General features: G+C 42.5%; 1 protein-coding gene across 1 annotated transcript in view; it reads right to left on the reverse strand.

Annotated features, from left to right (window-relative positions):
- The window catches only part of BMP6 (bone morphogenetic protein 6), an 80,345-nt gene extending 75,064 nt beyond the window's left edge, over positions 1-5,281 (reverse strand). Inside the window, exon 1 of the mRNA XM_015810838.1 lies at positions 4,846-5,281. Within this exon, the coding sequence (XP_015666324.1) occupies positions 4,846-5,266 (421 nt within the window). The 5' untranslated portion in view covers positions 5,267-5,281. The remainder of the gene's footprint in view (positions 1-4,845) is intronic.
- Positions 5,282-14,755: the final 9,474 nt, after the last annotated feature.

Raw genomic sequence — 14,755 nt, forward strand, 5'->3', positions numbered from 1 at the left:
TTTAATTGGAAACACAGCTTGTAATATTTGGTTTTAATTCGGCTTTTATCGGGGTTTATTTTCTGTATTTTTGTATTTTGTAATTTTTTGTATTTTGTGTTTATTATTTGTTTTTAATATGCTGTGAACCGCCCTGAGTCCTATGGGAGAAGGGCGGTATACAAATTAAAATAATAAATAATAAATAAATAAATAAATAAACTCCCAGAATTCCTGAGCCAGCCAAGCTGGCTCAGGAATTCTGGGAGTTGAAGTCCACGAGCCATAAAAGAGTCAAGGTTGCCTACCCCTGGGTTAAGCAAACCTATTGTTCGCTATGGCATGTTTTTTTGCTGGAAACTGAAAGTAATCACCAGTTTCCAGAAAAAATGTAAATAGGGGCCCCATGACCACAGGACATTTAAATGTTGGGCTGGCTACCGAACACCCAAAATGCAGTTGTGTGACTGGTGGAGGGCAGATATCAGAATCTGGGACATAAGTCTCTTTTTCAGAGTCCATCATAACTGTCACTAAGTAACTGATAATAAGTCATGGACTACTTGTAAATAAGCTGTAGTTCTTTCCTCGGAGAAAAAAAAATCTCCATCTGAAGAAGAAAACCCATCTCTATGCCTTTATCTCTCCTAAACAATAGTAAAGGAGCACGCTATATGCACTTAATATGTGCTTCTACGTCCAATTTACTTCATTCCTATTTTCATATCAGAAAAACAACTGCAACAGTTCATCCAAATCAGGAAAGCTGAAGAGGAAGTTACCAAGTTACTTTCCTGCATCAGGAAAGACCAGTTATGCTTTCCTAGAGCAGGGGTGTCAAACTCAATTTCATTGAGGGCCGCATCAGCATTGCGGTTGTCCTCAGAGGGGCCGGGTAGGTGTGGCCAAGGTGGGCACGGCCTACTGGGTGGGTGCGGCTGGAGTGGGCATGGCCTACTGGGTGGGCGTGGCCAGCTCTACATCATTCGCATCAAGGGTGCCTGTGGGGGCCTGGGCAGGAGTGGGACAGATCTGAGGGTCTCTGGCAGAAGGGGGTGGGACCAGGGCAAGTGCCAAGGCATAGTCCACTGGAAGAGCCTGCCAAAACCCCTCCCCCGGAGCCCATCAAGCTGGATATGTGAAGTAGGCGAGGGCCATTTGCTGGCCACTTCCAGGCGATGGTGCATTTCTTCATTCCTCACAAAAGATGACACTTCCCCAGCATGCACCCAGGGGGCGAGGCCAACATGGCAGGGGCCGGTCCCTTGTTGTTTCCAGAGGGCCTTGTGGTGCTAAGACTGAATGCGTTTCAGCATAGATGGCCACCACAAAATTGTACATTGGCTCCCGGCTGGCCTGGGCCAGGGGCAAGGCAGTGGGGGCCGGTCCCTCACTGTTTCCAGGATGACTTCGCGGGCCACATGAAACCACGTCACGGGCCGCATCCGGCCCCCAGGCCTTGTGTTTGACATGTCTGTCCTAGAGAGTGCACCAGTCCTTAATTGCACAGGGCACTCACTGACATTTTAAATACTTTTTAACAATAAAGAGCGGCACAGTGCATTCTGGAATGTAGCAGGATATATGACAGAGAAGAAAGGATGCCTAACACAAGATCATAGTTTAGTGGTGTTTTGCATTCAGAAATCTTAGATTGTAGTCAATGGTAGTGCACATTTAAATTAGTAGAGCTGAGAAAGATTTCACTTGAAACCTAGGACAGTAACTTTCAATCAGGATAAATAATATTAGACAAGTTAGACCAATAATTTCAAAAGAACAGGTAGTCCCTAGTTTAAGAAGGAGGTCTGTTTCCTGCTGTCCTTAGTTGCATTTGTAAAATAGAGCAGTATCATTGTATAATATTGTATAAGTAGTATTGTATAATAACCTTGAATTATTGTGTATTTAATTTGAATTATTTTGCATTTTACTTAAATTTTGCTAAGATAGGCTCCAATCACAACTCTGGGTTGTCCTTAAACCAGGGCATTCTTAACCCCAGGGACTTGCTGTAGTATCAAATACTTTTCACTCTGAAAAACACAGTGTTTTGCAGGATAATAAAGCAATCCATTACCCGTTTACTCAAAAGTAAGTCCCACGGTATACAATAGCTACTTTTCTCCAGGTTAGCGATATGCAGGTTCATTACTATACAGATAGAGAACAATCCCTTCTTTGAATTGTACCTGCATTTGTTTTTGTTTGCACAACCACATGACTAGCAGAAGATCTGTTGAGGGGAACAGCATCCACAACCAACCCCTTCCCTCGCATTCTTAAACCAGTTATTTCTAAACCTGCCCAAAGCAGCACCAAAACAGTACCATGGTCAGTACCCCAGAAGCATGGAATTGAATGTCAGCAATCTATAATACAGACAGTGAATTCAGGTAACACATGTGTAACGACTACAAGATTGTGCAGAGCATTTAAGGATATTCAGAATCAGTGAGAACAGAACCTTAAATTAAGTATGTCGATTTCCCCCCGATTACAAAATCAACTTTAATCCCAAAGATACGGTTTCATATAAAGCCAATGCATAGCAAAAACAAATCGCTATTTCTCATCACTTCCTTCGATAAATACTACACTCCACCATCTAAAATCAATAACTCACTAATTTAACAGGCACTAGGAACTGAATTTAGGATACCGTGCATGTACAAGAATTTCCAGTATATCGAAGTTTAAGAAATACTGAGTATCTCTCTCACAATTATTTATTAAATGTATAAGTTACCATCTTGCCAAATGTATTTATTAATCAAACGGATATAGCCATCCATTTCACTGGAGGCAACTCTGGGCAGCAAAGAATAATCAACTCAAATAAAAACAAAAATATAAACTCCCTATTAAGAATGTGATAAAATCTTGAAACTTGCAAACTCCAGATGAAGAAAGACAAAAATGACCATCTCGTCAGTAGAACCATCTAAGCCAGCCTCTGTTGCTTGGTAGCTGCAGGCTTGAGAACATACGCAGGTCATAAGGGCTTTTTGGAATATCAAAATATAAAAATGAGTCTATAATAAAGATGAAAGAGAAAGAAGAACCAAAGGCCATTTCTATTTCTGATAATAAAGGCTGTTTAGTTTGAATTCAGGTTAGTTTAAGAATGAGGTCCATTCCCAAGATCTGTCCTTGCCCTAAATTTCTATGTGAACCAGAAATGTCTTCACATCAAATTTCTATAGTGTGTGAACCAGAACGGTATTATTGTACAATACTGTATACTGTAAGTAGTATTGTGTAGTAAACTTGAACCGTTAACTCGAATCATTATGTATTTAACTCAAATTTTGCTACAGTAGACTCAGTTCTTAGCTATGGGTCATCCTTAAGTTGGATCTTCTTAACAGGACTTGCTGTATATTAATATTCTGTGGGGCACTAGCCCAAATGATGGATATCGCATAATAATCTTTGAAATAAGAGACCTGTCTTCATTCAGCAGGATCCCTATCAAGCCCAGATACGTAACTTTCTGTTTGCTTGGTTCCAGGCCAACTTCATACCATAATATGCAGTTACACCAAGGAATGCAGTTTGACTATATAATTTAGATCTCTATTCTGCTGTTGTGAACTAGAGGTCATTAGCATGTGCTAGAGAGAGGGGATGGGATGGTTGCAAGTAGTTTTGGCATAACACGGCAAACTGGAAGAAGGGGGATGAGAGTGGTCATTGGAGAAAAAAAGATAAAGAAAAGTTTACAGGCAGATAGCTGCTAGTCTCCTGTAGTACAAGAGCATATATGGCAATAAGTAACAGAGTTTAGGGTTCCTTAAGACACTTTTAGAGGTTTTTAACGGTGCAGATAGTCCTCAACTTACAACAGTTCATTTAGTGGCCGTTCAAAGTTACAACAGCACTGAAAAAAGTGACTTATGACCATTTTTCACACTTATAACCATCGCAGCATCCCCATGGTCACGTGATCAAAACTCAGAGGCTTGACAAGTGGTTCATACTTATGACGGTTGCTGAAGGTCCCAAGGTCACGTGATCCCCTTTTGCAACTTTCTGACAAGCAAAATCAAGGGGGGAAGCCAGATTCACTTAACAACCACATTACTAACGTATCCACTACGGCAGTGGTTCTCAACCTGTGGGTCGGGACCCCATTTGGGGTCGATCGACCATTTCACAGGGGTCGCCAAGCAAGGCTGTCCGCCATTTTTTTTTTGTCCGCCATTTTTTCCCCTTTTCTGGCGGGTGCCTTACCTCCCTTGGGCTGGGCCAGCTGGTGGTCGGCCTGCTCCGTCTCTGCCGCTTGCCAGCTACGCCTCGGCCGGCGCAGGGGGCGGAACCACGCATGCGCAGCGCTCCCGGGCAGGGAAAGTCCTCGACCTACGACCGGTTGGGTAGTCCTCAACTTACGACCAGTTTAGTCCTCGACTTACGACCAGTTTAGTCCTCACCTTACGACCGGTTGGGGTCGCGGCATTAAAAAGGTTGAGAACCACTGCACTACGGTGATTCACTTAAGAACTGTGGCAAGAAAGGTCCTAAAAATGGGGCAACTCAACAAATGCAACTTTCTGACAAGCAAAATCAAGGGGGGAAAGCAAGATTCACTTAACAACCACGTTACTGACTTATCCACTACGGCGATTCGCTTAAGAACCGTGGCAAGAAAGCTCCTGAAATGGGGCAACTCAACCCACGTTTCACTCAGCAACAGAAAACGTTGGGCTCGAGTGCGGTCGTAAGTCGAGGACTAACCTGTATCGCTCCCGCTCAAACCTGCATTTTTCAACCCCTGCCTTTAAACAAGGACCACCCCACCACCTGTTGGCATCTGCGCAGGCGACGCTCAACCCCTCCCTCCCTTTTTCAGCCCACCTCACTCACCCAGGTTGACGAAGCTCATGATCATGTCCGCCTCGTTGAGGAAAGCGCTGTCCTGCGAGCTAGCCAGGCTAGGGTTGCCGGGGGAGCCCAGGTTGTGGGCGAGGAGGGTTTTGCGCTGCAGGGGTCGCGCAGTGGAGGTGTGCCGGGTGTCGCCGCCGCCGCCGCCGCCGCCGCGATGCTCGTCCTCTCCTTCCGCCGCCGCCGCTTCCTCCTCGCCGGACAGCGTGTTGTAGAGATCCAGCATGAAGAGGGGCGCGGAGTTCAGCCTGCCCGGCGGGGCCGCCGACTGCTGCTGCTGCTGCTGCCGCCGGCGTTGCTGGGGGAGAGCAACTTCGGGCTCTCCCGGCTGCCGCAGCTGAAGCCCGTGCGCGGGCCGGGGCCGGTGAGGCAAGCCCAGCACGGAAAGAATTTCCTTCTGCATCTCCCGCTTCTCGTGGGACTTGAGGCGACGGTAGAGGAAGCCCGCCGCCGGGGAGGAAGAGGTGGAGACGGGCGCCTGAGGCTGAGGCTTACCGCTCCCGGGGACGAAGCCCGCGGCGCTCCGGCTGCCCAGGAGAAGCGCCCCCGCGGCGGGGAGGAGAGGCAGCCCGGGCAGGGGACAGCAGCAGTAGCTACCGCCCACCACCGCCCACCACCAAAACCAGCGCAGCCTCAACGGCATCGCTTTCCCGCTTCTGCTCGCCGCCCTTCACGTTCAATTACAGCTAAATCTTGCCGCGGAAGCCGGAGCTCGTTCGTCTTCTGCTTCCACCACCACCACCACCACCCTCCTCCCCCGTCGTTTCCCTCGGGGGTGGCAGCGGTGCTAATTCATGGGAAGGGAAGAGAAGCGCTCGGAGTTTCCCTCCTGGTCAATGACCCCCATCCCCCGCTTCCGAGCAGCCCCCGGGGGGCTGGGGGGGCACCGCCGCCAGGGGGGTTCTGGCCTCCTGGCCCCCTCCTTCTGCAAACTCCAGGTGCAAAAACCTTCTGGATCTCGCACCCGGCTTACATCTCCCGCAAACTCCTGCGCGGGAGGTTGGGGCGACCGGGCGAGTTCAGCGAGCTGACTCCGGGCTCTCTTTTGTCCACCGAGTCAGTCCGGTAGCCCGGCAGCGTTTTGCGCCTCTCCCGCGCCAAGGACAAGTGAGAAGCAGTCCGCGCAGGAGTGAAGTTCTCAGGGGGGGGGAAATAAAATAAAATAAAATAAAATAAAAAGGAAGGAGCTGGGCGGGAAAGGGCTGGAGAAGGCAAAACACAACAAAAATCCCCACACGAAGTGCCAACACCCNGGCGGACACAGCCGGCTTTCCTGCGATGGTTTTTCTCTCTCGCGCGCGCGCCCCCCCCTCCCCCCCCCGGTAGAAGTTTGCGAGAAGGACGAGGGGAGCTTTCGAGAGAATCGCTAACAGCACGCGCTCTCCTCGCGCCAGCCCGGGCTCGAGCTTTGAGTCACTTCTGCGAGCTCAGCTGCCCGAGCCTCAACAGGTACCGCGCTCCAGCTGGCAGAAGCGCCCGCCTCTTTTTCTCTCTGGACGGGCGGCGAAGGCAACTGTTAAAGCGGCTCCCGGTCCCCTGTCCCCGTCACTGCCGGAACCTCTCCGCCCCGAGAGGGGGCGTTGCCTCCTGCAGGACGCCTGTGGCTGCCCCCTCGCTTGAGGGACCAGCTCGGCGCCTTCCCCGGTGGGTAAGATGGGCGGGGGAGGGTTAAACCATGATGAGACCGGGGGGGGGGGGCTTTGTCGAAAAGGAAACACGTGCGAATGAGGGTTGGGTTGTCTTCGGATAACGCAGGTGCTGGGAAACTTGGCTTGGACTTGGTTTTGAAAGCGGGGGTGGGGGGGGGGAAATTCCGCTTTTCAGGAATAAAATAATTATTTCCAGTGGTTTATGATTTGTATTTCTGTCTCACTCTTTTATGCATTTCTATGCATAATCTCACCTTTTTTTTTTTTTACTTCCAAAGAGCAATATGTCGAGTTTGGGGGAAGGCATTGATTTCTCAGGAAAACACCCTTTTGCTGAATTAAAACCCAATGAACAATCCTGCAGTCGTCCAGGTTTCACAAAACTCTTTTTTAGGAGCTCTTCTATTAGAGAATCATCTTGTCTGAAACTGGAAGGTCCTTATAAACTCAAATATAGTATAAGTTTGAATTCTTCCCCGGAAGGAAGGAAGGAAGGAAGGAAGGAAGGAAGGAAGGAAGGAAGGAACTATAGTTAAGGAACTATAAAAACAACAAAGAAACTATAAAGAACATGTTCCCCCCTACATCTCGGAAAGTGTAAGAAGAAAATGCTTTCAAGGTAGCCTAGAACGACATATCCCTACAGATATCCTTAGCTCCACCAAGATTTGGCAGCATAATCTTAGGGGATTTCTCAGAGTTTCTTACTTTTAACTTGCCCCTTACCCTGTGTAATATTCACGTTTCAGAAAAAGTGGAATCAAAAACTATTTGCCATCTTGTATTACTTTTCTTCCTACTAATTACATAATGTCTTAAAGTAGTTTTAATACAGTTTTTAAATAAATTCTATTTCCTCTACTCAAAAAAGAAAGAAAAAGCATCTATAAGGAGAACTTTCTTTGTGGGACAGGTACACTCTTTGCCAGAAAATGGTATTTTAAGAATTTACAAAAGCCATCAAGTTGTAGGATCCAATCTGGTCCCAGTGACCCACCCAGATTGGATCCTGCAACATTGTCCTGGGACACGGATATTTGCCTTCATTGGTGACCATCAAGTTGCTCTGAAGAGCCCTAAGTGGCAAGAACAATGTTTTCCACTCTTATTTATTAAATTTCACTCGACGTTCATTCAGAATTTTTGAGAGTGTGCGTCATCTTTCCAGTTTGTTATACTTCGTATCACTATTCTTATGGCAACTACTGTACAAGTAGTCCTCAATTAACGATCATTCATTCAACAACCGTTCAAAGTTATAGTGGGGCTGAACAAATGATAGTTATGGCTAGTCCTTGAAGTAATGGCCATTGCAAGCTCTCCCCCCACATCACCTGGTCAATATGTCAGTGCTTGATAGCCAGCCCACACCTATGACCGCAGGGGCGCTAACAATGGGACTGCTGGGATTGCTGTTGCTAAGTGATGCAGTCACATGACACTGCACCTTACAACCACATCACTTGGCATTGGACATTCCAGTCTCAGTAAGAATAGAATTAATTAGAATTAGAATTAGAATAGAATATTCTTTATTGGCCAAGTGTGATTGGATACACACAAGGAATTTGTCTCAGGTGCATAAGCTCTCAGCCTACATACATCATAATCATAAAATACATTCATCATAAATCATAAGATGCAACACTTAGTGATAGACATAGGATATTAAATCAATTATAAATCATAAGATGCAAGCAACAAAGTTATTAACTAAGGAGTATCTGCATTCTAGTGCAATTTGGACTAAGCTCTTCAGAATACATTTTTAGAGCACAGGACACATTGATAAAATCCCCTATTGAATAATCCAGTAGTCAGCTGTAACAGTCAAGAAAGGTTAACCTGTAGTGCAATATGGAAGTAAGAACTGAACAGGTGCAGGCTGCTACACAGTACTTTGCGAAACTAGGACCCTTGTTTAATCATCACCACAAGTCACATCCTAGCTTTTTATGGATTTGAGTAGCTCTTTAGAAGGTCACAGAAAACTCAGCTAGGTCAGATCTGGTTAGCATTTGGATGGCAGAACACCAGGGAATATTAGGACTGGAGGCTAGACTGGGAAATAAAAATTGAAAAGAAAGCAATTCCATTCTGTTGCCAAGAAAATTACATGGACATGCCCATTAAATTAGCAGAATCAAGGATAACTGAAATATGGCTTTAAAAATGGTAATCCCATTTGGAACAAAAAAATCAAAAGAGCAGATATGCAATAGGGAAAAATCCCTAGACAAATGATTAGATCAAAATATTATGCAAATGTGTGTTTCCTCCTATTCTTCAATTGACTTATGGAGGCTCTCATACTAAAAACAATGTATCTTATTTCACAAGTGGTGTAGTTAACAGGAAGCCTAATAGCTTGTAAATAACTTAAACAGGAAGTCCATGAACTCAGAACAGTTTTTTAAAATAAACTAAGTAATAAATCTTTGTTCATTCCAAAAGATTCCTCAAGATAACAGGCATATTTTCCTTTGGCTGACAAATAAACCAAATGCAGAAAGCAGAGTAAGTTAACTGTTATTAAAAACACTACAATAAAGGGTAAAAAAATATATTCCATAACTGTGGGGTTCCTGTGAAATACTGGCTGTTTTTGTACAACTAAATGAGAACAATCCAAACCACTTTGGCTCAGTGTTTAAACTTAATCACAAATTTGTTTAAGTTTACCTTGTATGACAAGCTGAGACAAACATCTGCCCCCTCACACACACACTTTTTCTCCTATAAGCTGCTATGATTTGAGTTCAAACTTAGGATTCAAAGTTCTGCAGTATGTGTGCATCATATAGTTTATGTCAATAAAAATACAGAGATGATAAAAATGGTTGTAAGATGTATTAAAGCAGCAGGAGTTTAATGATAAACTGTCTCCAGATGAATAGAAATAAACAATCTGTCTATAACACTGTAAATACTGTTATTATTCAAAAGTGCTTACAGTATTACAAATAGGCTTCTGTCAAAAAAATAATATAAGGCGATGAGGCAATTTCCTATTTGCCCTGTCCTCCTTATGCTGACTTCTACGTCAGCCAAAATGTTTTGGTTCTGTGACATCTTAGGCCATACTCTACTGCTGTGTTGCAATCTTTCTCATAAACCTGAATAAGGTAATATTCTACCACCAAGATATTTGCTATCCATATTGCTGATCTCTTTCCTAGCTCTATTGCCTCGATTTCAAGTCAATGCAATCACCTGATTTCCCTCTAAGAAAATGGTGACAAAGTCTAACAGATTTTATACACTCTGAGACAGCCCTTGGATGGTATCAGATTAAGGGCAAAATACTACTTTAGCTACCAATACAACTATGAAAGATTTAAGTCTGTCCTGCTCATGGATTAGAGACATTAATAATAATAATAATAATAATAATAATAATAATAATAATAATAATAATAATAATAATAATAATAATAATAATAATAATAATAGTAAAGTTGGAAGGGACCTTGAAGGTCATCTAGTCCAACCCCCTGCTCAGGCAGGAAACCCTATACCATTTCGGACAAATGGCTGTCCAGTCTCTTCTTAAAAACTTCCAGTGTTGGAGCATTCACCGCTTCTGGAGGCAGGTTGTTCCACTGGTTAATTGTTCTCACTGTCAGGAAGTTTCTCCTTAGTTCTAGATTGCTTCTCTCCTTGATCAGTTTCCACCCGTTGCTTCTCGTCCTGCCTTCAGGCGCTTTGGAGAATAGCTTGACTCCCTCTTCTTTGTGGCAGCCCCTGAGATATTGGAACACTGCTATCATATGAGCCATGGATAGGTGCAAGTAGGGAAAGACCCTTAGTCATCCCTCTTAGGAAGGTCTCACTTTGAATTGAGAAGCTGGATAAGTATTTTCTTATTTCATTATCCTTTAGAAGAGGTACGTGAAGGTGCTGTTTACCCTAATCCCTGAGATTTGGAAAGCACTACAAGACAACAAGCTGTGTACAGTATTTAGTTCTGGAGTTCAGATAGAATGATCCTTTGTGCTGTATGTAGCATCCATGCTAGGATCCGGGCTCAGAGGACTAGGATTAGAAATCTGTTCTCCTTCTCCCCTCCTGGGATAAGGAGAGGGAGATCCAATAGATCAATGATTCTGAGAACAATCCCCCCTCAGCCATAATCATTTGAACTGTAAGAATGAGTCTACGTTAGTGTTTCTCAACCTTGACAACTTTAAGGTGGGTGGACTTCAACTTCCAGAGCTCCTCAGTCAGCAATGGTCCACACTGTAGTTCTACAGATCAGTATCAGTATAGCAGTGTTCCAATATCTCAGGGGCTGCCACAAAAAAGAGGGAGTCAAGCTATTCTCCAAAGCGCCTGAGAGCAGGACAAGACGCAATGGATGGAAACTAATCAAGGAGAGAAGCAACCTAGAACTAAGGAGAAACTTCCTGACAGTTAGAACAATTAACCAATGGAACAACCTGCCTCCAGAAGCAGTGAATGCTCCAACACTGGAAGTTTTTAAGAAGAGACTGGACAGCCATTTGACCAAAATGGTGTAGGGTTTCCTGCCTGAGCAGGGGGTTGGACTCGATGACCTCCAAGATCCCTTCCAACTTTATTATTATTATAGTATGATATCAAATTGGGGGTCACCTGTCTCTTTATTCAGTTTCCCTGGTAGGTCCCTCTCTCTTCTTTTTCTTTGGGAACTGGGAACTGGGTTTTTAACCTATATGTTTCCAAATCTCATTCCACTTTCTTAGCATACTCTTTCTATTGAGTGGGAAGTCGATTTCCAAAATAAAAGCTTAAAAATGTACATCCCAAAAAAGAATTCTCCCCTCCCCAAATCTCCTAGATTCCTTGCTTCTCTTCAACCTATTGAGGGACTGCACCTGTACAAAGAAAATGTTGAATGTACTCATTATCTCAGGCATCCACAGTAGCACCCACAATGCTGCATGTATCATGAAGTCATTGCATAAGTGACATGGATTAGGTATATTGCATCAGCCACATCATGGAATATAGCATGTCATTCATATCATTTGCACAGTGACACCCAGATATCCCTTGTCAACCTTGTCCTCTCTTGAAGAGCCATGCTCGCTGTGTTAAGCCAAAATATAGTTTGTTTCATTTGGTTTTAATGCAGTATTTTGTATAATGTCAGACACTGTGATTATGGCTTAGCATGATGTGGGAACCCAACCTCATTCTCTTTGAGCAGCTGGGTGGGGTGTGTTTTTTCAATAATTTTGCTGTGAAATTTGTGACAGAATTTCCCAGACCCCCTTCATTGCAATTTGTTCCTTAATCTCATTTGTGGGTCAAAGCTATATATTGAATTGACCTTTATTTATATTAAACATTCTGGAGTTTCAGTGCTGTTGGAAACAGTTTTCATTTAGGTTCAGCTTAATTTAATTTAATTTAAAAATAATTTGGATGTTTTTCACATTGCTCAGGAATTGATTAAAAAGGGACTCTGTGGCCCTATTATAGCTTTTCATACAAAATTAAAGTTTTTGTTCATTTTAAATGTTGGTTTTAAAATATCAACAATATTTTAAAATCTATTCTCAAAAAAGGACCTGAAATATTTCCTTAGTGACTGAAAGACAAAGGCGTTTTGTGAGGTGTTTAAGGATATACACAATCACACATTAATACTATTAAAAGAGTGTTTCACCTCCTAATATTTGCTCTCACTCTCTCTCTCTCATACTTTCCTTTCACTTTTCCACCTTTAAAAATGTTATGAATGCTGAGTTGCTTTAGAAAAATCATATTTTCCTACTCAGGGATGACATCTGGTGGTGAATCAGAATCAGCTTTTAAAAATGATCCTGTAAAAGGAAAATGGTAGTTTGCTTCTTGAATCAGTTTCTTTAAATTCTTGCCTCAAGCCAAGATGTCGCAAGGTGCTTATGGTATGTCAGCTGTTTGTGGTGAAATGATGTACTTAATTAATACATTAAACTGTGAATGCATCTTCTGTTATCATCAGAAAAGCCTAAAATATGAACAATTTTGTAAAAAAGCAAAGTATGCTTTATCTTTTTGCCACTACATTTGTACCTAGCGTTTTTCCCACATTAATATTCAGGTTATTTGAGTTGGAACACAGCATAACCCTATGATGTAAGTCAGACTGCAGTGTCATCTTTTTGTCTTTCTAGGATGTATCTATTGTTCAACCCCTTTCATCTGAACATTTTAACACTGAGATCAAAATCAGCTAAAAGTATTGTTCCCTCTTACTTCTTTAATACAAAAATATTCCAATCTTAAAAAGCATATCCACTCAAATCAGTAAGTATGTAAGAATCTAAGTCAGGGGTCTTCAAACTTGGCCCTTTTATGACTTGGGGACTTCAACTCCCAGAATTCCTCAGCCAGCATGCCTGGCTGAGGAATTCTGGGAGTTGAAGTCCACAAGTCATAAAAGAGCCAAGTTTGAAGACCCCTGATCTAAGTCAACCAGAATTCTGGAGGTTTCATATACATTACAAACTGAACTGGAATGCAAAATAGTTGTAATAGGAAGCCGACAGGCCATCGGAGCCAGGTCCTTTCCCTATTTTAGTCTTACTTATAGTTCACAAACGTCCCTTATTGTTATAGCTCCACTCACAAGTATGAACTCCATTCACAAACTGTGTTACCATTTAAGAGAGAACTTTCATAAAATGATGTACGATTGGTATTTGACTCCAGAGAAATTATCAATTATGTATAAGGTACTTCTAATCCAGGGGTCCTCAACCTTGGCAACTTTAAGACTTGTGGACTTCAATTCCCAGAATTCCTCAGCCAGCTTTGCTGGCTGAGGAATTCTGGGAGTTGAAGTCCACAAGTCTTAAAGTTGCCAAGGTTGAGGACCCCTGTTCTAATCAATGCCGAAAATGAGAGAAACATGAAGGGACATCTTATCATGTATGGTGGACATGTGAAAAAAAGAAAAAAAAGGAAAGAAATACATACAATGATACAAAGAATTCTAGACCAATATTCAGATGAAACCAGAACTTTTCTAATAGGGACTTATGGAAAGCCAATTGGATAAGATTTATGGAAGACTGATTTTATACATAGTAACTACAGGTAGTCCTTGACTTACGACCACAATTGAGCCCCATTTTTTTTTGTTGCTAGGTGAGACACTTGTTAAGTGAATTTTACCCCATTTTACGACCTTTCCTGCCACTGTTGTTAAGCAAATCACCGCAATTGTTAAGTTAGTAACACGGTTGTTAAGTGAGTCTGACTTTCACATTGACTTTGCTTGTAAGAAGATCACAAAAAGTTTTCACATGACCACAGGACACTGCAACCATCATAAATATGAGTCCGTTGCCAAGTATCCAAATTCTGATCACATGACCATGGGAGATGCTGCAAAGGTCATAAGTGTCAAATGGTCTTAAGCCACTTACAATGAACTCAACTGTAGTTGTAAGTCGAGGACTACCCATATATAAGTACTTACTGGAGAATACAAAACATGATGTTGTGGAATGATTTAGTTCTTAACACAAGCATACATGTATACTTACCTATTAAGAGGAGCCATATGCATAAAAAACTGGGCCTGTGATATTAATTTGATGTGTTGGAATTACACTTCCTGGAATTTCTACCCAGCAAAGTCCATGCTTCCTGGAAATACTAAGAGGCACCAACAAGGAGAATGCTAATCTAAATCATCAGATATCTATAATTGCACCAGCTTTTCTCCTAGTGGACATTTCTTTCCCCTTATGGATGTCATTCAGCCTCTCAAAAGACAATCCCTATTTACTTAGTTTCCTCTAGTTTTACTTTATAAAGAAATATTTATCAAGCAGAATATAATAACGCACATAGCTACATTATACTGTTTTACAACACTATGTCACATATATATACATATATATGAATAGGTATATAGGTGTGAATATGTATGTGTATGCATACATGTACATATACATATAATATGAAAACTATAGTGAACTTCATCAGCAAAAGTATGTATATTTCCATTCTAAAACAATAAACAAGAATACTCAGCTGTTGAACAACGTTTACTTGCTTTTATCTAATCCTACCCTTTATTAATACAATGAAGAATTGAAGAAATAGGTGCATACTGAAATATGAATTTTCATAATTTTGTGATCTAGTCTGAAACTCAATACAGGAAAAAAAATCCAGAGAGATGAAAATATGCCCCAAATGCATCTGATCAAGAAATGGGAAGCCCAATGACGTGTGTACTTATTCATTCATTTTGAGCCATA

This window comes from Protobothrops mucrosquamatus, unplaced genomic scaffold (genome assembly GCF_001527695.2).
Source record: "Protobothrops mucrosquamatus isolate PMUCROS unplaced genomic scaffold, P.Mucros_1.0 scaffold23, whole genome shotgun sequence".
NCBI classification, from domain to species: domain Eukaryota; kingdom Metazoa; phylum Chordata; class Lepidosauria; order Squamata; family Viperidae; genus Protobothrops; species Protobothrops mucrosquamatus.